This window comes from Saccoglossus kowalevskii, chromosome 11 (genome assembly GCF_978046115.1).
Source record: "Saccoglossus kowalevskii chromosome 11, keSacKowa6.1, whole genome shotgun sequence".
NCBI lineage: Eukaryota > Metazoa > Hemichordata > Enteropneusta > Harrimaniidae > Saccoglossus > Saccoglossus kowalevskii.
Genome location: NC_140651.1, coordinates 8,245,007 through 8,268,628, shown reverse-complemented (window position 1 = coordinate 8,268,628; position 23,622 = coordinate 8,245,007). Strand labels below are relative to the sequence as shown.

General features: G+C 36.5%; 2 protein-coding genes across 2 annotated transcripts in view; both read right to left on the bottom strand.

The window, feature by feature from the left end:
* The window catches only part of LOC102804084 (E3 ubiquitin-protein ligase HACE1-like), a 42,059-nt gene extending 25,844 nt beyond the window's left edge, over positions 1-16,215 (bottom strand). The window contains exons 1-12 of the mRNA XM_085505712.1: positions 15,787-16,215; positions 15,218-15,272; positions 14,124-14,213; positions 12,219-12,323; positions 11,713-11,788; positions 9,901-9,978; positions 9,722-9,775; positions 9,058-9,140; positions 8,477-8,573; positions 7,932-8,033; positions 7,659-7,765; positions 754-913 (exon numbers count right to left, since the gene is read on the bottom strand). Coding sequence (XP_085361838.1) covers positions 754-913; positions 7,659-7,765; positions 7,932-8,033; positions 8,477-8,573; positions 9,058-9,140; positions 9,722-9,775; positions 9,901-9,978; positions 11,713-11,788; positions 12,219-12,323; positions 14,124-14,213; positions 15,218-15,272; positions 15,787-15,850 — 1,071 coding nt within the window. The 5' untranslated portion in view covers positions 15,851-16,215. The remainder of the gene's footprint in view (positions 1-753; positions 914-7,658; positions 7,766-7,931; positions 8,034-8,476; positions 8,574-9,057; positions 9,141-9,721; positions 9,776-9,900; positions 9,979-11,712; positions 11,789-12,218; positions 12,324-14,123; positions 14,214-15,217; positions 15,273-15,786) is intronic.
* A 5,143-nt stretch (positions 16,216-21,358) lies between these two features.
* Positions 21,359-22,162, bottom strand: LOC102803962 (uncharacterized). The gene has a single exon (XM_006815319.1). The coding sequence runs from the start codon at positions 22,160-22,162 to the stop codon at positions 21,359-21,361; it is 804 nt and encodes a 267-aa protein (XP_006815382.1).
* Between the last annotated feature and the right edge of the window lie 1,460 nt (positions 22,163-23,622).

The following is a 23,622-nucleotide window of genomic DNA, read 5'->3' as shown; positions in this document are numbered from 1 at the left end:
AACAGCATTAATTGAAAACAAAATGGTCACCAGTCGGCCATTTTGAATACATGTATATATCTATAACATGATTTAAAACTAATATATAAAATTTGATCATAATCAGTCAAAGCATGGCAGAGATATGGCACTAGAACTGCATTCATTAAAACAAAATGGTCGCCAATTGGCCTTTTTAAATTGGATCGGAAAAATAAAATGATGTGCATCAAGGTCCCATAATGTTCAACATATGTACCTAGTTTGAGCAAAATCCATTTCCAGTTCTGGAATGCCAAAAATGCTTGATTTGTGATGATTTTTTAGCACAAAAACGGCTGCCATTTGACTATTTTGAATCAGATAGTCAAACCAATACATCTATCTCATGATGCATAATGAATACTGTGGAATACTTTATTTTCGCTGGAATTAATTTTCGCTGAAAAGTCTTTTTGGGCGTTTTGCTTGGAATTTATTTTCAATGATTTTTCATGAGTCTAATGTGAAATATAGGAAAAAAAGTATATTCGCTGGATTTTATTTTCATGGAATCATCACTTCAGCGAAAATAGCGAAAATAAATTCCAAGCGAAAATAAAGTATTCTACAGTATATAAAATCAGTCAAAGCGTAGCAGAGATATGGCACTAGAACTGAACAGACGCACGTACACACAAAGGTCAAAACATAAGTCCCTGTCCAACAGACACTAACAAACTTTGGTCCAATAAGCAATAAGCCATGCATAATCAATAAATATCAGAACATTACCTTAAATGGAGAAGATGAATTATTCATTTTTGGCGTCATGTAAGTTGATATTTGATTGGCTGACGTTGAATCCACTAAGCTTCCCATTTTGTACAGTTTACACAAAAGCCGAACGCAGCGTAAAAAACTATTCACTTGAGTACTGAAGTTACTAGAGACACTGAAAAGAGAAAAAACACTGTATTTTTTTGTTTACAATATGCAACCCCCCCCCCCCCCCCCCATAACTAAAATATTTCGGGTGCACATTTTAATTATTAATTTATAGAATTTGACGTTACAGAATATTGTAAGATCAACAACCTTTTAAATTCACAATGATAGTGAAACTGGGGTCCTTAAAGTTGACGACAAAACTTAGTTGAAAGGCCTTTTTATTGAATACCTTGGCCAAAATGACCTAAAAGTTCTGACATTTGCAAGTTACACTGATGTAAGCCTTACATATTGCACCTTTATCAATAAAATTATTAATTCTCTTCTCTCCAAAAATCTATAAAATTAACGTTCTATAAACGCAGAAGGAAGGAACCTAATGGCTATACAGGAAACAACGCAGAAGTATGGTTTGCATCTCAGACTAATCTTAATGGAAAATGCTTCACGTTGAATATTAATTTTGTTATATAATTCATCTACCAGTTATAATTTGGTAACTTGACGACAAACTAAAGAACTTAAAAACACAAAAAGGTCAAAGGTTACTTGCATGTAAGCAAGATCTTTGACTGGCCTGCTCCGTGGGCTCCGGTGAAGTTTTTATAGGTATTAAATACAGGACAATCAAGCGAATCACTTTATTTGGGATGTAAAGTTCTGGTCGCCGGATGAAAGTGAGTTTTTGTTAAAATTATGTCGCCGAAGACCGTGAAAAGCAAGGTTTCCAAAACGAAACAACAAAATGTCTTACAGGGTTTCGCGACCCAATCATCACATGACCAAATTTTGGGAAAAATCGGAACACGAGAGCAAGGTGAAAGCGATGGTGAATCTCCCAATATGCATGACGAGGTCGATCCGGACTTCCAATCGTATATAAAAAACGCTCTTAGAAGAATTGAGAAGAAGGTGGACGCGCTTAATGAGGAAAAACACGCTATAACTGAAAGATTTGAGAGTATGGAGAGGAAGCAGGCGGATTTCGAGAGAGCGTTAACTGCGTCATCAGATGAAATGACCACATTGCGCAATAGCCATGAGGCGGTAGAAGGCAGACTCGGTGAATTCGATAGAAAGATCAAGGAGTTGGAAGCCAAGACCAGGGAAAATGAGGAAGAGGCGCTTCGGCTTGCTAGATACTCAAGAGCTTTCAACCTTAGGTTTGGTGGATTCCAGATACAGCAGGGCGAGAACTGCATGGAAATAATTGCGGATTTATTAAAGGAGAAGTTGGGGTTCGAGAGCGCAGCCGCCATGATCGAAAATGCACATCGAGTTGGGATAAATGGTCGCCGGATCGGTGCGAGGCCTGCACCTCATATAATCGTCAAAATCATGAGGAGACCAGACCGCATCTCTGTTCTACAAAAAGCCAAAAGTTTATTAAAGCAAGGTGAAATATTTGCAACTGAAGATTATACGCAAGCTGATTACAAAAGGAAATGTGAGCTGCATCCAGTCATGCAGAAAGCGTTTGAACAAGGTAAACGTCCACGTTTTGCCAACAGTAGACTTTTCATTGATGGGAAATTAGTTAAGAACTGAAGATAATTCGGCTGACAGGCAGTGTCCCAGATTTGGATGATTTAATGAACGCGGTAGGCTATTTTCGCTTGTCGTGGTGTATGGGGCAGTAGGAAACTTTCGAACGAACTGTTGTTTCTGTACTGTTATCTTGAACTGTTGAACGGAAATATGGTTGGTGAATTGTGAGTTTTGAACTTTTGAACAGTAATGTAATTTTTGATATATGTTAACTTGTAGAGTTACGCGGTTTGAGTGTTGTTTTTTTTGAGAAAAGAGTTTGTTTTTTTTAAAGTTGTTTGGGAGCTCGCAGGGTGGGTATTTTCATGATGCAACAATCCATTGGCTTTATTCAGATGTGGATGCATCCGATATGGGGAGATTTGGGAGTTTTTGTGGCCCACCTTTTACAGCCAAGTTTTTGGCCTGGGGGCAGATTCCTTTGTTTTGTTTTTTGTTGGGTTTTTATGAGAAAAGGGTCAAATTTTATTATAAGTGGTGTACCAGGGAGTATATTACAATTCAACTGCCATGTTTTCTGAACTTAAAATTTTGTCACTAAATGTGAGGGGCTTGGGTCGTTGCAAAAAAAGGAAAAAAAGTGTTTAGGTGGGTTAATAATCAAGGCTCTAGTATTGTGCTTTTGCAAGAAACGCATAGCAGTACAGATGTGGTTAAATTTTGGAGTAAGCAGTGTAGGGAACGATGTTTTTTAGCCATGGTGTTTCCAACAGTAAGGGGGTGTTGACTATCTTTCAAAACATCGACTATAAGGTTTTAAATACAATATGTGACCCAGGGGGCAGGTATTTAATTCATGATGTTATGCTATATGGGAAACATTTTCTTTTGGTTAATTCATACACCCCAAATGAAGAAAAACTGTACATAAATTTTCTGAAGAATTTACTCAGTGAGATCAGGGGGAGCATGTCAGACCCAGATATCCAAATTGTGGGGGGGGGGGGGGGATCACAACATTGTATTGGACATGATTAAAGATAGGAAAGGTGGTAACTCCCAGAAATGGGTTTGTGTTTCGGAAATGTTTCATGGCTTTTTGGAGGCGGTTGATCTGGTAGATGTATGGAGAATTATACATCCGGAGAAAAGTAGCTTTACATGGAAATGCTTTAATCCTGTATTGATCCAAAGTAGACTATTTTCTGGTAAACCAGTCACTTATTAGTGATGTAGTTCAAACAGAAATTGTTCCCTGTGTGCTGTCTGATCATTCGGCGGTCGTCATTAGCTTGAAATATGACGAAACTGTACGTGGTCCTTCATATTGGTAATTGAATACTAGCTTATTGAGAGACACTGATTATATTGAGCTTATTGAAACCCAGTTCCCTAGTTGGCTAAAAGAAGGCAAGGATATTGAGGACCCGCGTATGGTATGGGACTGGCTTAAATATTGTATTAAGAAAACCTCAATAACTTATAGTAAAGAAAAAAAGAAAAAACAAACAGAAAAAATAGAAAATCTGGAGCGAAAATTTAGAATTCTAGATGATCAAATTTGCCTAAACCCTACTGCTGAAGTATTACATGAATTTAGTCAAATAAAACAATCATTACAACAGGAATACGACGAAATAGCAGAGGGGCAGATTGTTAGAGCTAGGGCCAACTGGCATGAGTTACATGTAGGTGAGAAAAATACAAAGTATTTTTTGCAATTAGAAAAAATGAACGCTAGGAGATCTCAAATAAACAAACTTACTAGAGCGGATGGGTTAGAGGTGAGGTCCCAGAGGGAAATTAATAATGAAATTAAAATGTATTATGAAAATTTGTATGCCTCAAAACTTGACCAAAATGAAAGGGCGAGGAGGGAAAATGCTTACTTTTTTGATAATCCAGACATTCCAAAATTCACTGAAGATTAGGCAAACATTTGTGAAGGCCTCATCTCTGTCGAGGAAGCCTGGGAGGTGATTAAAACTCTTGTACCAAATAAAACCCCAGGTAATGACGGTCTGCCAGCAGATTTTTATAAAAAAATTTTGCCATTGGTTAAAAAATTTATGGTGAGGGCTCTAAATACGTCCTTTGAGAAAGGCAGGCTATCCACATCTCAACGACAAGCTGAAAATTGGCAGCCTATATCACTCCTCAATTCAGATTATAAGATTGGTACAAAATGTATAGCTAAAAGATTAGAAAACGTCCTTCCACAGTTAATACATATAACCCAATCGGCTTTTGTCAAAAATAGATTTATAGGCGATGTTGTGAGATTGATTGACTGTGTAATGGAGTACATGGACGAGGAGGACATCCCTGGTTTGTTACTAACAGTAGACTTTGAAAAAGCTTTTGATACTGTGGAGTGGCCTTTCCTCTTTAGAGCATTGGAGACTTATAATTTTGGCCCAAGTTTTATAAAATGGATAAAAGTATTTTACTCTGACATCTCCAGTTGTGTTATGAACAAAGGCACCAGTACGTGATATTTCTCTCTGGGGTGAGGAGTTAGGCAGGGGGATTCAATTTCACCCCCGTTGTTCATTTTGGGGTTGGAGATATTTCTGTGCTCACTGCGGTCCAGTCAGGATATTGAAGGGGTTGTGATTCCGGGTTTTGGTTCTTTTAAAAGTGCAGCGTTTGCAGACGATCTGACATGCTTCCTTAGTGATCTCCCCTCATGTAGAAAACTGTTTGAAATATTGGGCAATTTCAAAAAAATATCTGGGTTAGCAATTAACCAGGATAAGTGTGAAGTGTGGATTGGAAACAAAAGCAAATGTAAAAAAAAAAAACCCTTGCGGTAAAATGGCCAAATATGATTCAAATTGTTGGTGTTTACTTTTCAAATGACAGAAAAATGGCAATGGATATTTTTGCAATAGTGAAGGCTCAACGAATAGATTGGCTACGTTGTCTGTTTGACAACAATATAGTCCACCCTTGGAAATGGATTTTGCAGAAGAAACTGTCTCGAGTTGGGGGAATAGAAACTCTTTTAAGGAGTAATTTTAATATTAATGCTCTTCCCATTACTGTGAGGGGTTTCTTTCGTAGTATGTTAGAGTCGTGGCTAGCAGTCACAGCTCCGCCAGATGGTGAAAAGCATCCCTAAATCAAAGTATTTGGAACAACAAACATATTTTACAAGGAGGCAGAAGTATATTTTTTGGGAGATTTCAGGGAGGCTGGTTTCCACTATGTTGAAAATCTTTTTGATACTAAGGGCCAACTTCTTCAGTGGAGTGAAGTGGAAAAAAGGGGAATACCTCGCAAGAGATTTTTGGATTGGTTTGGAATTGTGGCCGCACTACCACGTGAATGGAAAAGGGAAGTAGATATAAACAAATTTGCTAACCCTGAGGATGACATGTTGGGTATCAGATTTGTGGGTGTTCAAATTCATTTGAAACAATGTAAAACTAAGTTGGTGACCCCAGAAGTGATAAAGCAATATTGTATTTCGCCAAGATCTGAAATCTTTCATGTTTAAAACAGTGAACTCCAATATTACTGAATGGGAAAGTATTTACTTAGCACCAAAAATTGAATCAGGAGCCTGTACGTTGTGTAAGGGGCCTGACGAAAATCTGCTTCATCTTTTCTATGAATGTCCAGTAGTAAAATTATTTTGGGATACATTCTTTGAGATATGGGGTATGAGATATGAAACTGAGTTCCCCTCGGGTAAACAACCCAGAATGCTTCTTGTTTGGTGATAGTCTTCTCCCCCTCCTGTTAAAGTTTTTGCTTTTGGTAGTCAGGAGGTTTATTTATATTTGCAGATGTCAGGGTAACAAACCAAAATTTGAGGAATTTAAAGACTTCGTGCAGAGGGTACAGAAAACTTGATTTGCAAAGAGAAAATATAAATTGGGAAAACATTTTAAAAAATGGGGAAAATTTATGAAAATTGTAGCAACGACCTAGCATATCAACATGACTACCTGAAAAAATTGTAATATTTTTGTGGAGACTTTGTACTTGTTTGTTGTGCAATGTAATTTTTTGGTACACATACATGTAACTATGTAAAGTGTTTATGTAAAATGACTCAATAAAAAATGTTTTAAATACAAAAAAAAAAAAAAAAACTTAAAAACTCAACCAAAAAAGAACCTGCTTAGTGATGTATGGCTATTTAGAAGAAACTTCAGATGCAGATATTTTGCAAACACCATAACTGTTGCATTTATTATATTATGCTTATTACCGGTACTACACACAAAAGACAAAATTTAGTCAACAATACAATTTTAAGTCAGGAAGTCACAGTAACATTCGCAAAATTTTATCTTGGCAAACGTCATATATCATGAGATATTTTTTGTGATGAAAAATTAATGGTTTGCAGTATTTTGTACGTAATAATTCCCTGCTAAAATTTTGAGTTAAAGTATAAAGTGAAATTTACTATGGTTGTTAATCTGTAAACGTTTATTAAAATATTTCTGTGTTTTTTATCTTTCATAATCATTGCAGTTTCTCCTTTTTGTTGATGGTGATACCATGGAATAAACTATTATTATATCTGTAGTACAGAAAATAATGTTATTTTACATTCTTCAAATGTATTTGCTCTCATTCCAATGTTGAAGTTTCTCTTATTTGGAGGCAAAGTACACCACCATATTGAGTTCCAGATAAAGTTATGTCACATTCAAACATCAAATGTACAGATGTGCAAATGGCAGAAATAGAATCCACTGAAAGCACACAATTGTGCAGGAATGAACCTCATAAGAAAGTTGTTTTTTTCGCATTTTCAGCTATTATTTTAAGCAGGAAAAAAAAGTATAATAATAATAAGGTTCTAATGAGGATACTACAAAGTAAGCACTCAGGCGGTATGGGATTGCATCAACCTTTGCTATATATTGGTTGAAATGAATGCCGTACTGCGAACTGTAAAATACTTTATTTTCACTTGCAATTTTTGTTTTTCTCTATTTTCGCTGAAGGGGTGATTCAGTGAAAATAAAATCCAGCCAATAACTCTTTTTTTCCTATATTTTAAATTCAACTTGTCAAAAATTGGTGAAATTTTAAACAAAACACCAAAAAAGTCTTTTCATTGTAAATTAATTGCAGCTAAAATAAGGAATTTTACAGTAGAACATATTTGACGGTTAGTTTTTTGCCTTTTGTGGTTTTATTACATGACTGAGTATTTCATATTTGATAGTTCTATTAATCAATAAAACTCAAAAAATAAATGTATAATATCAAAGTATTAGTCTAAGATTATTTACCTAAGAAGTTTATGTCCAGCTGAGGTGGCTAGTTCCCCTAGGCTAACCATAATTCTTTGATGCTGCGCTTGACTGGCACGACAAAGGTATTCCAAAACTTTTGAAAGCTGTAAAAAATAAAACACCATCACAAAGTGATGTCAAATTATGGTAGTAGTAAACAATAAGAAACTTCATTTATGAGATATATCCAGTATCTGCTTTATAACTAGAAATTATAACTAATCTGCTAGTAGAACAGTTCTACTTAATTGTAAATGAGATTTGACTCACGGTGAGTTCTCTAACTTTTTCATTGACAGCCATCTGGATAACAGCATCAAATAACCTTGGAATGAATTGTAGAAGAATTTCACATGTCTCACTGTATCCACCCTATAGGAAATATCAGACAAAAAATAATCACACCGAGAACAATACGCTTGTCATTATTACACAATACATATCATGTAGAATAAAACATGTGTTAGATTCATGTAATTGTAGTTTTTAAATGCATTTATAAATACATGTACTTTATAAACACTGTAACCTTATAATGAAAACTTTTATAATTAATTTCTTGATATAATGAACACATTGCACGTCTCCTGTTCAAACAAATCCACAAAATTATGTGCTTCATTATAGTGAACACTTCACTATAACAAACTAAATTGTTTGTCTCCTTAAAAAGAGTTCATTACAACAAGGTTACAGTGCATGGCCCTAAGCTTTCATTCAAATTTAAATACTGTAAAATTATCAATATGATAAATCTCTGTAAATCAGAATATCATAATATTGATAATATAAAAATAATATTATGCTAATAATACCTGTACACATATATCCAATGGAGTAATACCATTATTGTCTGGAAGAAACTTAGCATTCCTGGACAATAGGATTTGAGCAGTATCTCGCTGACCGTGGCTAGAAAAAAATTGACACAATATGTTGAAAATGCAAATTTTTGGTAAATTATGTTTGTAAAGAACAACCAACTATATGGATATGATTACACAAAGTATACACTCAGAGATTTGTACACCACTAGAATGAAGTTTTTTTTGGGTTTTCCTAAATGGCACTTATTATATTTTAAGACTTTTGGAATGAATTTAAAATGAAATGTAATTTTTGTAATTTTTTCATAAAATGAATCCATGCTATTGCGATACAAACAATGAAAGAGAAACTGAATTTTCATGGATAATAGCAACATTTTATTTTCATCTTAGTATTCCAACTGGTTTCAATGGTAACAATATTAACAAAGTGGCAGATGGCAAAACAACATGGCAGATGACTTACTCTTATCATTTTTTCATTGAGAACAGCGACGAACACCACACCACACAACTTTGATACTTATATTTGAATCATGCTAGGATACACAATTTATATATAACTGTACCTGCATGCAAAGAAGAGTGGAGTGGCTCCAGATACATTAGGTCTGTTCACATCAGCTCCATTATCCATTAAACACACAACAGTCTGAGAATCAATATATGACGTGTTGTAAACAATGTATTAATTAAAACTATTATTATTTTCAGTTATACTGTAAACTAGTAAAATATAAATTGTGATAATCAATAGTAATGAATTTCAAAATCATCAACAGACACACATCATATCCCTTACTACTCAAACATAATCCTGCTTAAAGACATTTTTTTTATAGACTTTTTATAATCCTCCCTAAAGACTTAATGTTACGTAATCAAAGTACAAAAGCACACAGTCACAGTAACGTAATATTTTTTTTATTAATAACTTATTCAGTCATGAAGTTTGGTGTTTTATTCAGTATTGTATTCATAGGCCCAGTATTTCTATTGGCTAAACAGACCACACCATGCTACAGTATGGCTGCCTTAGGTTGACTCAAATGACCAAGCTGAAGTTATTTAATGTTATTTGAATATACAACAACATTCTAATGCAAACTTTTCTACATTTTGCAAGCTGTGCTCTGAGAGTCGTACAGTGACAAAAGAGCAAAAAAAACACAAATATGCAGGCACTAAGACCATAGTGTAATTTTAACAGTGCAGAAAAACAGGAACACTCACACTTTTATGTCCATTTTGACATGCCACATGTAAAGCCGTCTGTCCTTGGCCATCCTAGACACAAGAAAAATATTAATACTTTACTACTGAAAAATCAATCACATCAATCACATGACTGTCAGAGAGATATCACATGACTGCTTTTGGCCAATCAACTTATGGAACCAAAAAATCTTTACCTCCACATCAACATCAGTAACATGCTGAAGTAAATCATGAAGCAATTCAGTTCTTCCATTAACAGCTAACCAGTGAATCTGAAAAAAAAAAAAATTATATTTTAAATGATTAAAATTGATATGATACATATTAATAATTATTTTGATTATCTGGTACATGTTTCAAAGTTATGCTGACAGGACTGGACTGCGGATTGAACAGTGGACTGTGAGATGGACAGTTGACTGCAGAATGGACAGTGGACTGTGGATTGGACAGTGGACTGCAGATTGGACAGTGGACTGCGGATAGGACAGTGGACTGAGGCTTGGTGAGTGGACTGTGGATTGAACCGTGGACTGCTGGACAGACAGTTGACTGCTGAATAGACAGTGGACTGCAGATTGGACAGTGGACTGCGAATTGGACAGTGGACTGCGGATTGGACAGTGGACTGCGGATTGGACAGTGGACTGCAGATTGGACAGTGGACTGCAGATTGGACAGTGAGTGGACTGCGGATTGAACAGTGGACTGTGGATTGGACAGTGGACTGCGGATTGGACAGTGAGTGGACTGCCGATTGAACAGTGGACTGTGGATTGGACAGTGGACTGCGGATTGGACAGTGGACTGCGGATTGGACAGTGGACTGCAGATTGGACAGTGGACTGCAGATTGGACAGTGGACTGCGAATTGGACAGTGGACTGCGGATTGGACAGTGGACTGCGGATTGAACAGTGGACTGTGGATTGGACAGTGGACTGCGGATTGGACAGTGGACTGAACAGTGGACTGTGGATTGGACAGTGGACTGCGGATTGGACAGTGGACTGTGGATTGGACAGTGGACTGCGGATTGGACACTGGACTGCCGATTGAGCAGTGGACTGTGGATTGGACAGTGGACTGCGGATTGTACAGTGGACTTCGGAATGGACAGTGAACTGTGGATTGGACAGTGGACTGCAGATTGATCAGTGTACTGCAGGACGGACAGTGGACTTCGAGATGGACTGTTGACTGCTGAATGGACAGTGGACTGCAGATTGGACAGTGGACTGCAGATTGGACAGTGGACTGCGAATTGGACAGTGGACTGCGAATTGGACAGTGGACTGAGGATTGGTGAGTAGACTGCAGATTGAACTGTGGACTGTGGATTGGACAGTGGACTGCAGATTAGACAGTGGACTGCGGATTGATCAGTGGACTGCCGGACGGACCGTTGACTGCTGAATGGGCAGTGGACTGCGAATTGGACAGTGGACTGCGGGATGGACAGTTGATTGCGAATTGGACAGTGGGCTGCGGATTGGACAGTGGACTGTGGATTGGACAGTGGACTGCGGATTGGACAGTGGACTGCGGATTGGACAGTGGACTGCGGATTGGACAGTGGACTGTGGATTGGACAGTGGACTACGAATTGGACAGTGGACTGGATTGGAAAGTGTACTGGGTTGAACTGAACCAACTGATAGAGAATCATAATAACAAAACACCATGAAATAGATAAACCTCATAATTTATAGGGACTGGTTGACATAATGCATTGTGTTCAACTTGACTTCCATGGGAAGTATTAGTAAAATTTAAAACTATTAACTGGTTTCAGTTGCACAGTATGTCAGCCAAGAATTTATTAATACACCACAGAATACACACTGTTTCAATTTTGCACAATTATGCCTACCGGTATTTATTGATCATATTCTATCTATATTTCAATTTTGTCAAAATGAAGAAATCAATATGACAATCAGACCAAGGAGTTCATACTTTAATTTGAAGACAGCTCAACATAAAACAAATTGAAATGCAACTCACTGTAGTCAGGCCTTCGTTGTTTCTGATATTGACATCAGCTTTGTATTCCAAGAGTTTGGCGATACATTTCTTCTGCCTATCAATGAATAAATGAATGTGATATGACTTGAGTGAATGCTCACACACATGTACATAGATAGTTGGTTAGATGAAGCATACACCAACTGAATTGATATGCAACCTTGATCATGATCAGATGAGACACAAGGCTGGTCAGGTGAGATATTTTGAGTTTTATAGTGATTGGAGAATGGTTGGAATATCCTTTCCATAACTTTCCATAACATAACTGATTTTCCGCTCACTGCAAGATCTTGTGTATTGCGTGAAAGGTGTGAAGTGAATGTCTGCTAGAAAAATCAAATGATTTAATTTTGAATTTAAATTTTAATGTCATTACGACATAACTTTGTTTGTCCCTTTTTTTTCGTTTGATTTCACATACAAAGCGGGATCTCGCTGTGAATGAAGATAGTCTATTAATTTGAATGCAATAAAAGACTTACCCATTTCTGGCTGCAAGGTGTAATGCAGTACAGCCAGACATATCCTGGTAATTGACATCACCTCCCTTCTTTAACAGAATACTCATGCATTCATAGGAACCACAACTAAAATAAATATTAACATAATTTTAGTTAATTTGATATTATTCTAATCGTTCTACATACATCTTAAGTATAATTATGGGCTGGAATTAAAAATTAAAGTTCATTGGCCATGCTGTAGAATATCTGTTCCCATCTCAATCTATGATGCACATGTCCCTAAACCATGCAAATTTGAATACTGAAACACATGCAAACATTGTGGGGGACGATACATGCGGATATGGAAATGTAACGAAATGTAGTATGCAAAATTATCTGCTACACAATCAGCACCAATCACCACAGAAGAACGACTTAAATGTAAAACTCAGAATTTATTCACTAACAGAAAACCCGCTGGCAATCCGGAGACTTACAACTGGATATCAACGATATAACACAAATTGTAAGAATGATACAGAATTGGCAGTATGCCCTTGATATACATCGATAAACTCTTGACCGTGTAAGAAAATTAGTGGGAAAACTTCTAATTGGATGAATATAAAAATTGAAACAAAAGAACACACTGCGGTGGTTTCTACCACGTTCGCATTCATGTCGTCGTCTCACTTCAGAATCCGTATTTTGCAACAATGTATAAGTCAGAATACAGTATTATTGAACTTGTATAAAACGTAATGAATAAAGCGATTAACAAATATTGCATGTTTCAATTACAATGCTTCACAGATAAATGATTCAGAAATTACTCCGACAAACATGTTAGCTGGCAAGTTAAATGAGACTAATGTTGATCATGATTCAAATTGTTCAAATGCATTATTCTGATTGGTAAACAAATGATGCACATGGAAGACACATGATACATATATTTGCAATAGACCACAGTTACGAAAATAGCATATAAAAAATTAATGACATTCAAAACCACTGTCAAAATATGCCTATTGTTATTGAAATGCAAAAAAAAATGTAATGCAATGATGCAATGTAATTTGTGCATATTTATGCTATCAAGTACGAGACATAAAACTTCTAAGACACAAATAAACCTACAAATGTCATTTAGAGTGTCAACGCCGTTGTTGTTGTGTATAATGTTGTAACCGTTCCATATTTGGCTGTGTATAGTCAGTAATTATACCCTCCCCTAATGCTAGTACTATGACCATACCCCCAAAACCGTGACACCGGCCATTCATGTAATTTGTGATCAGTCTCTAACTAAAATGAATAGCTATATAAGTAGCTTTATCAGTATGCTTAATAGCTCACAACTCTGTAAACTCGCTCGGTCCCTTCAAAATTTTGCCACGGGGACAGATTAAAATTTCGAGGCTAGGTCGGGGTTATAGATTCGAGTTAAAACAAACGTTGATAGATTTCCGTGTTAGCAGTGTAGCTACTGATATCGACGCGTTTCAGTCTGGTTTCCAGTTACAAAAATAAGTTGTCCTAAGCTATGTTTTAAACACGGTATAGCCATTCAGCTAAAAATCGAAATGAGTACAATTTTTTAACCTCGCTCTAAAGTCGATTGTTGACTCGGATAAGGCGTGTCTATCTAATTATATACATAGCATGGCATTGGCATATTACTCACAGATGCCCTTTAGTAGTGTAGTGCAATATATCTCAATATACTGAAACTGTTAAATTTTAACTACAAGAATTGTTCACGATTTTCCTATAAAATCACTGTTAAAACAAATTTGAAAGTTGGTTTCACAAAAATCAAGCAGTTTTCAGTATTCAATAAAGTGAACAATATTGGCTGTTTTTATTTCTATCAAAATAATAAGTATCTCATTATTATGTAATACATGATGGTTCTATAGATTATTAACAACTACTTACTTTGCAGCTATGTGTAGTAAATTACGCTGTGCTCTTCCAAATGGAAAGTTCACATCAAAATTGGAATTGGCCAGCAACTCAGCAACAGATCTGAAATATCAAAATAAATGTATCTGCATAAACTATATATCTATTATGTAAATATCAAAACAACAAACTGTTCTGTTATAATAAACTAAAGTATCAACATTTGTGATTTTGAATTTCTCTGAGAATTATTATCATACCTTAGTCAGTGTAATGATTCACCAATTATCTAAATTCTTTGTGTTGTATTAGGTACCCTAATGTATCCCATTTATACATTGAGTATATCCCATGAATTGTGGGTTTGATCATTTTGACAAGGTTTAGCAATTAGTTTGTTACATGAAGTCTTTGAAAACAAATGATTACCTGCTATGTATAAATGCATTCCTTCATATCAAGGTTTTCGAACATTAAACATGGTAAATGAAGGTTTTGAATGAAAAAACAGATAGAGAATTCTTTATTCAATAATATCAAAGCAATTGGACTTAAAGATATCATCACAAAATGAACAAATCTGATATAGGTTCATATGTAGTACCTATATATGTAATATCAAAGCAATTGGACTTGCGGTTTTCAACAAGAAGTCAAAAATATCACTTTTTATCAAAAATTACAAAAATATTCATCAAAATTAGAGAATTTGATATCATCATGAAGATATCATCATGAAATGAACAAATCTAAGAGAGGCCTACCCAAGGTAAATATACACCAAGTATCAAAGCATTCAGACTTGTAGTTTTCAAGAAGAAGTCGAAAAAGTAAAACATTGACATCTGGACGTCGACGGACAATCAATCATATGATAAGCTCCGCTTGACAAAGTCGACAGTGGAGCTAAAAATGTTGTACCATAACTAAAACTACCCCAGTACTACACCTTACACTTCACTTTATAACCAACAGTCAATTCTCTGACAAGTTGCATCATAATCATGCAGCAACTGTGCCACCTCAGATTTATTTTACCAATCTACTTTCTGGAGCAAATACAAATTAATAAATAATATGCAAAATTGCATGTAAATTAATGCAAACCAGATTGCAAGTTTTCTTACCTGTGTTGATTGGCAATCACCATAGGCATCAAGACAAATGATGCTGCAGTGGAATCTAGGAATATGAATAGAAAGATTGTATGGCATGATGGCTGTATGCATCAAGAGGATTTAATCATAGACCCTCTAAAAAGAGGGTCTATGATTTAATCAAAAAACACCCACAACGATTTAATACCTAGCATGATTGTACCGCCAACGGGATCGTACAACCAATTAATAATTTGCTGAGACTGGGGTACCTCCTACTATTTTTCATAAACCAATGCATGTCATATTGGTTTTTACTTTGGTAGAGACTGTTCGTATATTAGAAAGTAAACCAATTGTTTCTGGCTTTCAAAGTCGTGTAAGATTTTGAATAGATTTGGACTGTATCAACCCCTCAATACTACCGGGTAGTATCAACACTCCAGGTTTCCCGTTCACTTTTAAATTATATACGATTGTCAATAGTACCTGAAACAAAAATATTGTATTTTGTACATGTTATGTGCATTATGATCTGAATTTAAATTTACACACATGACGCCCCAACACTACTACACACAATTTCGCTTTCTACGTACCTTCTGGGAGATCCACGGTCCTGGCACTCCGAAGTGAACGGGCCAAACGTTGTATTGTTTCCATTGCAGCGAAGTTGACGGCGCGCCGTGTGTCGGCTAGATTGTGCTTACCCAGGGTCTCCGTTTCATAAATACACCAAATAGTGTAACGGAGCCTCGCGGGAAGTCTGTGAGCTTCTGTATATCATCTAGGTGAGTATCATCTTACTAGATGATGTTGTTCTTCAATCAATGGGTAAAAAAAATGCCTGTAAATATCACCGACAGAAGGAATACGGAAGTGGTGACATTATTTTTTTTTTCGTGTGTGTGTGTTGTGTGAATGTTTCCTCCTACGTGTTTGGATTTCAGTTTCAACGCTGGGGCGTTAAATTTACTAATGATGCGCTAAGGGTCCCAGTGTCAGATTAATACGCCGCTGGATTCCGCCTGACGAATAGATGGTATGTGTATTGCCGATTATTAAGAAGTCTGAAAATAATATTGTTATTCCCAATTACACTGAATGTATATTCCAGGATGTCGCACATTTCGGCAAATGAAACCCGAATGTGTTTTTTAAGTTCGTATCCAAGCGGTTTGCTTTTATCATAAAACCCAATGAGGTGAAAACGCAGCTGTTCGTATCGTTGCCTGGGTACCATATTAATGCCAGATATAGAAATCAAATCGATGCATATAATATATCCGTGGAATTTATTAAATAAATGGTTGAAATAAATACTTGTAACTGGAAATTGTGTAATTGCCCTGACTTATGCGAATAAGTATTTATTTTGTATTTTTTACTCAGTATCCATGTTTAGGAAGCCTGAGAGTACTGAACGACGTGGGTAGCAATAGTGGATTTATCTGCATTTTTATTGTTTGTTCATTCAAAATACGACAATAATATAAGATTATCTTCATCTAGTATCGAAGCAACGCTACTAGTACGTATACCGACAACGTCATTCCATTCCACATCATTCCACTCCACTCCACTCCACTCCACTCCAACAATTATTTATTGTTTTCAGATGACAAGACCAAATAGACTCTGAGTATGTTTGTTGCGGGTTTAATTGGATTTCCCGAGAATTTATACGAAGTGTCAAAGTGAATCAAATATAGCATTATGTGAAAGGTCAAACCATTCTATTAAATTAATCCACACATGTGTGGGTGGGGTAGACGTAGTAGAGTGTACGGAAATTCGTGTAAACTTGGAACTCGTAGACGCAGCTGCCAGTAAAAATGCAGAAAATGCAAAAGAACTACAAATTAGTTACATTTAAAGGGTCAATAAATACAAATACTTGGGGTTATTCTACCTCAGTTTATATGGAAACAGTGGTCTCTAAGTTGTGATAGCTTTCCTGATCATCTCGGTGACGTCACATGCGTTAATTATTATGTATAATCAACCAATAGTGTTAGATATCATTTTCATTTAAAGAAAAACCTGTCTAAGCCAGACACCTAAATGACTGATTTTCGAAAGTCGCATAGCTACACAGAAACATGTAACCTTCTACAAACATTTGCACGAGATATGGTCCTCTCATCTGAATAATGCAGGAAAATGATGACCCCCTCCCCACAGATGATACAGTGTTTGTTTTAATGATTTCTATTAAAACTAAAACACAAAAAATGAAAATTAATTTTCAATTCAAACTCAGTGCATACTAGATTTTTATCTCACGTACTGTAACAGCTGGGGCGCATCGGAACCATGCGAATAAGAATTCATATCCTCCGTGGCCCATCCAACCATTCGAAACTTTTAATTCAAGCTCACAATATGTAATTAATACGAACGTGTATTGGTTATTTATGATATTCGAAACAAGGGCGAATGCAACATATACGAGTACGATTCAAAGGGTCGGGCATTAGCAAATAAAATCTATAAATACGGATAAACTGAATATCGTTTAGGATATAATTTGTGCATATTTATGCTATCAAGTACGAGACATAAAACTTCTAAGACGCAAATAAACCTACAAATGTCATTTAGAGTGTCAACGCCGTTGTTGTTGTGTATAATGTTGTAATCGTTCCATATTTGGCTGTGTATAATCATTAATTATACCCTCCCCTAATGCTAGTACTATGACCATACCCCCAAAATCGTGACACCGGCCATTCATGTAATTTGTGATCAGTCTCTAACTAAAATGAATAGCTGTATAAGTAGCTTTATCAGTATGCTTAATAGCTCACAACTCTGTAAACTCGCTCGGTCCCTTCAAAATTTTGCCACGGGGACAGATTAAGATTTCGGGGCTAGGTCGGGGTTATAGATTCGAGTTAAAACAAACGTTGATAGGATCCCGTGTTAGCAGTGTAGCTACTGATATCTACGCGTTTCAGTCTGGTTTCCAGTTACAAAAATAAGTTGTCTTAAGCTATGTTTTAAACACGGTATAGCCATTCAGCTAAAAATCGAAATAAGTACAATTTTTAACCTCGCTCTAAAGTCGATTGTTGACTCGGATAAGGCGTGGCTATCTAATTATATACAGAAAGTTGTCGCCTGTGAAAAAAAATACCTCTACATAAATGACATACTTCAATTTTTAAAAGATAAACACTATTTGAGGTTTTTGATACATACTCATAATTGGATTGTTTTTATAAATGCTGTGTTTTAATTACACTTTTTTCATAATTACGTAATCGATGCTGATTTCAGTATTATCATAATATAATTAATCATAACCGCTGCACAGAGTTGTCTGATTAACCCAGTACTTCCATGTGTTGCCCCCATCTGTCATGCGGACGATTACTAAAAAACAAACGTGGAGGCACGGTTACTAACCGTGGTGGAGGTACGAATAGAGAACAAAACGTATACAAAAATGATAATCGTGGCAAAAATCACATTGGATAATAAAGGTAGAAATAGATTCGCCTCGAAGCCAAGTTTTAATATTTTTTATATATTGTTTTTGTCTGTGTGATAAATATTTAACAGTTTTAGTGTCGGTATCCATAATGCATATCTATCAATAATGCATATACATAATTCAATACGGTGCCTTGCTTAGTACAAATCTGGCGATTTAGTCTATCCACACGTACCATATATGTTACGTAATTTTTACAGATACGTGTTCTGTTTACTACCACAGCAAATGTTGATTCCGTGTGAATGTCAGAGACTTGGGTGCTGGTTCACGCCGTGAAACTAACGGCTCGCAGTATCTAAATGTTCACCAAACGACTATTTTAGTAATTCTATATAACAAGTACGAATTGGAATTGACAAAATGGTTCAAGTTGATGTCGTACTCCTGCAATAAATTACGTTACATTGAAACCATTACCACGATTGTGCTATTGAATTATGAGTCGCATTAAATAAAAACACTGATATGATTAGTAAACATGACGTTATTGTTCTCTGTTTTGAAACATGATGATTGTAGTACAACCCGTGAACTTGGCGTCGCGGAAATATACTGTAACATCAAATACCAGCGTAATCCAGATTCGTCAAACCAGTGACAATTGTAATTTGATACTTTTTCGTGAATCTAGTCTTGATCAGATATTGATGTAAATTCTTTCGTTTTTTTGTGCGCGTTACCAATATTAATCAGTCAGAGTACGTCAGTAACTTGCAGGCTCCGGTGTTTGAAGAACAATCCTCATAAGCGACAGATATTTACTTGCGAAGATTATTATTTGGAGCACAATTTCAGCGTTGAACGAACTAAAAAATGGTGAAATACTCGAATAACAACATTACTGTAACTTTGCCCAAAAAAATCACAGTACGTAACTGGAAACACTCGTGATGATCGCCACCGCCATTGGTAGAGCATATATGTACTGAAATGTTATGAAACACATACAAACAAGCAAAATAACTATATAGAATAATACGAACTCTCTAAGCCTTTCAGCTAAACTAACTGAACAATATTTAAGAATAAAATAATCCACTTATGCTAATCTTTAGTGTTAAGCTGAAACCATACTACGATGAGTGTTCCTATATTAATTATAATATATCCGTGTAATGGTATAAATATCGGCACAATGAGATACATTCTTAGAAAAAAACACGAGAAAAACATTACCAATTGAAATGGTTTATTCGTATTACCCAGAATCCCATATCTTTTGTATTCTCATATGAACATCATATGTGATACTAAAGAAAGTTACAATAAATAACCCAAAAGTTGAGTCTGAACTTGTACCAAAATGCCACCAGGTCAGTAAATATAAAGAAAATAATGATACAAATATCAAGTTGAAAAACTGGTCAGCGGCCAAGTATCGTCAAAATTAAAATAAAATAAAAAAAAAAACCAAGCCATAACAATGCAATGAATCCGCCATTTACTATGGCGTTTTAAATCTAAAAGTAATTTTTAAGTTAATGGAATTCATATTACACATGCATATGCCACAGTCTGCCGTATAAATTTAATTGTACGCATTACACCATTCTTAATATTATAATTTTCCTCATGTCAGGGACGTGGCAGCTGTACTCATGGCAACTAATCTCTGTATGACTATGAAATGCCAACACATTGTAAATCACGTCACGCTTAGATCTCACAGTCTCAGGGAAATTGTATTGAAATTATTCCCGAACTGAGTTCCAAGCGAAGCGGTCGAATTGATAATTTACAAAGACTGTGACGCGTAACAGCAGAATATCGTAATTAACGAAGATACGACTAACGTTAACGCGGGTGTTGTTGATGTGGTTCCGCTTCAATAAATCATATCCAATGTCCCATTTCAAAATTAAACATAGTAACACAAAACACATAGTTTTATGACGGAGCTAAAGACATATCTGCTGAGTAAGTTGTTAGATGGCGTTTCTCAGCTGTAGCTAGGCGAGTTGGTGTCGTACGTTAGCACAAGTTCGAGTCGCGCACTGACAAGTAATACATGTTTACCAGTACGTTGATTAACCAAGTATTTATCCCGCTGTGTTTATGATGTTAGCGTCCACCACGAGTTTACAATTATTGTCACTGGCAAACAATATGTCTTGTGGTATAGACCCCGGCCGATCACAGTCCCTATATCCCCGATGCAACAACCAGACGCATTTCCGTGATGTCACATGACTTGGTAGTCCTTGTTCACTGATTGCAGGTATTCGAGTTACTAACGTTTACATACTAAATATAGCAATATACTATGTATATTCAGTCTAGTTGTGCGACCGCAAACCATTATTATAAACGTCTGCATGTATACTGGTTCTGATGAATATTTAACAAAGTTCATTGCCAGTATCTCATCGCCGCCATCTTACCCAATTAAATACGCACTAATGTACTACAACCTCATTATAAAGAACATTTTTTTTTAAAGTGAAGTGTTCACCATCATGAAGCAAATAATACATTTGACATGCAATATGTTCATTATATCCGGATATTCATTGTAACAGTGTTCATTATAGCGAGATTATAGTGTATATACAAACTTCTAGTATAATTCAGTTTTGATAGTTTCAGCGTAATCACACCTAACCCTACACCATGAGGCAATTTTTTCAAGCTATAACACCACTTGTTTTAAAGGTACATCACTGTGTTCTTCATTCATCCGTACTTATACCCGTTTCATACAATATTTGTACTTGACAGAATATACCTAGAGATTTCTGGCGAATTAGAGCTGGTAGTGAATGAACTAAATCATCGTTTCCCGATACTCTGTCCTCATGGTAGAAAACGTACAACTGGTCTATGAGACAGAAAGACTTGTCGTCAATTAGAGCTTTTAACACGTCGTATTCCGCTCCTCCCAGGTTCATTTTGACCACGGCGAAATCACCTTGTCGTACGTGGGTCCGCATCCATCTCGTAAAAGAGACGCTTTTGAGCACAACGTAATCATCCGTCTCCGTGCCAACTACTTCCCCCGCTGCCGGCCTTACGTAGTATCCCTTTCTGCTGCTCGTGTCCTTGTAGAATTTAGCCCCCCTTTCCGTCGTCCAGACAGCTGTTTCGTCGTATAGGTCGAAATCGTATTCCTTCTGCAGTGCTTCTAAATCAGCGCTGTATTTGGGATTGGCTTCAAACGCGTAGACTCGCCATTCCTCTGGTTCGTAGTCGTAAGGAAACTGTGTGTGACTAGAGCTCGTTTCGCCGCCCATCTTCCCATAAAAAGAACGTAACGTGTCTCCATTTCCAGCTCCCAAATCAATAAAAACGTAGTTTTTCGCTGTAACTTTTGGGTCTTGTAGCTGTGCCGCAGCCGCGCCTCCAGGGCCCTCTGACGAACTACTTGTGAAATGTACTATCAGGGCGATGACAACCACAAATAGTATAACGGCGACAGCCCCTCGTAGCCACACACCTCCGTCTAACCGACGTCCACCTTTGCCCATGGAAATCATCTTTTTATTCACTAGACCTCCTCAAATACCTGGTTAAACACAATTGTGAAGTCCCAAAATGGCGATTTGATGACGTTGTGGCACCGTCTGTGCCGTTTTCAGATTACGATTAAGGTTCCAACGTGGAAAACACTGACCCATGTGATTTGCATTTCGGCAATTTAAAGGGATCTTCCATTTGATTCGTTATGAGAGTCTCTCAATACGCATACAATATATGAACGACAAACCACACGCAGTACAATTCACTGTATTGTGTTGGCAGATTCATCTTTCCAATATCCGACTGGGCTTTAGAATCTCACGAAATGTGCGTTTAATTGCTTTAGTAAAATTAATTAAAATGGTCGGCCCTAGAATATTTAAGACAGTGACATGCTGTCGGCTGCACACAATACAGGATTAAAGGTAAGATATATTACAAAATATAGGCAACATGTGGGTGCCTGCGTCAAGTGGCAATTTAGAAATTTGAGACAGAGAAAAGCAGTGTAATGTTAGGGGACGGACTCATCGGTCGCCAACGTAGAGCCGATGTTGTTTTGCGGATACGGGCCTGAAAACACACGTTGTTGACAGGACTAAGTGAATTATCAGCTCTAGCACTATAGATTTAATGTGATGTTTTTGAAAAGCAACACTATATGTTTTACGGATTTTACGTGCACCACTAAACATACGTCGCAGCTGTGATATAAGTGTCGCTTCGAAAGCGCGCGAGTGGGAATTCTAGCCCCACATCCAGAACCCCGTGAGATTTCCATCATCTCTGAATCGTATATTTTTCCGGGGAAGTAGGAATCGCCAACGTTATCCGTCAATAATATGATTTTTACGGCGAAGACAAACATTTTCTTTCAGTTATCCGAATAATTATTTATTTGTGATATTGATACATTCGGTCATTAAACGATCGATTAAATATATTTCCAATGACAATATAGAGCACCGGCTCTTACATAAAACATATGTAAAATCCAGCGAATATACCTTTTTTTCTATATTTTACATTCAGCTCGTCAAAAATCAGTGAAAATAAATTCTTTACAAAACACCCAAAAAATCTTTTCAGCCGAAATAATTCCAGCTAAAATAAAGTATTTTACAGTATGTTTAACGGGTCACTGAACTGATCATATACACCATAGTAAATACAAACTCTCGCAGAGAATGAAGTTATTATTGAAAGTCTCATCGATTATGATTATTATTGCTGACGTCTAGTGCAGTCAGTTTAGTGTGATTTAATCTCCGGATGATTAGCTCACTCAAACATTCGAATTCTACGGAAGTTAGAGCGCCACTAATGTTTGGAGCGTGTGTCGAGATAGAACAGTCAAGTGGTTAGATGTTTAATACTAGTGTGATAGGTATTTTTGATGGTTAAAAACCTTTCACTTAGGTAACCGGGATTCGGTCGTTTCCACGCTAGGCTAACAAAAGACACACACAAGCTTCGT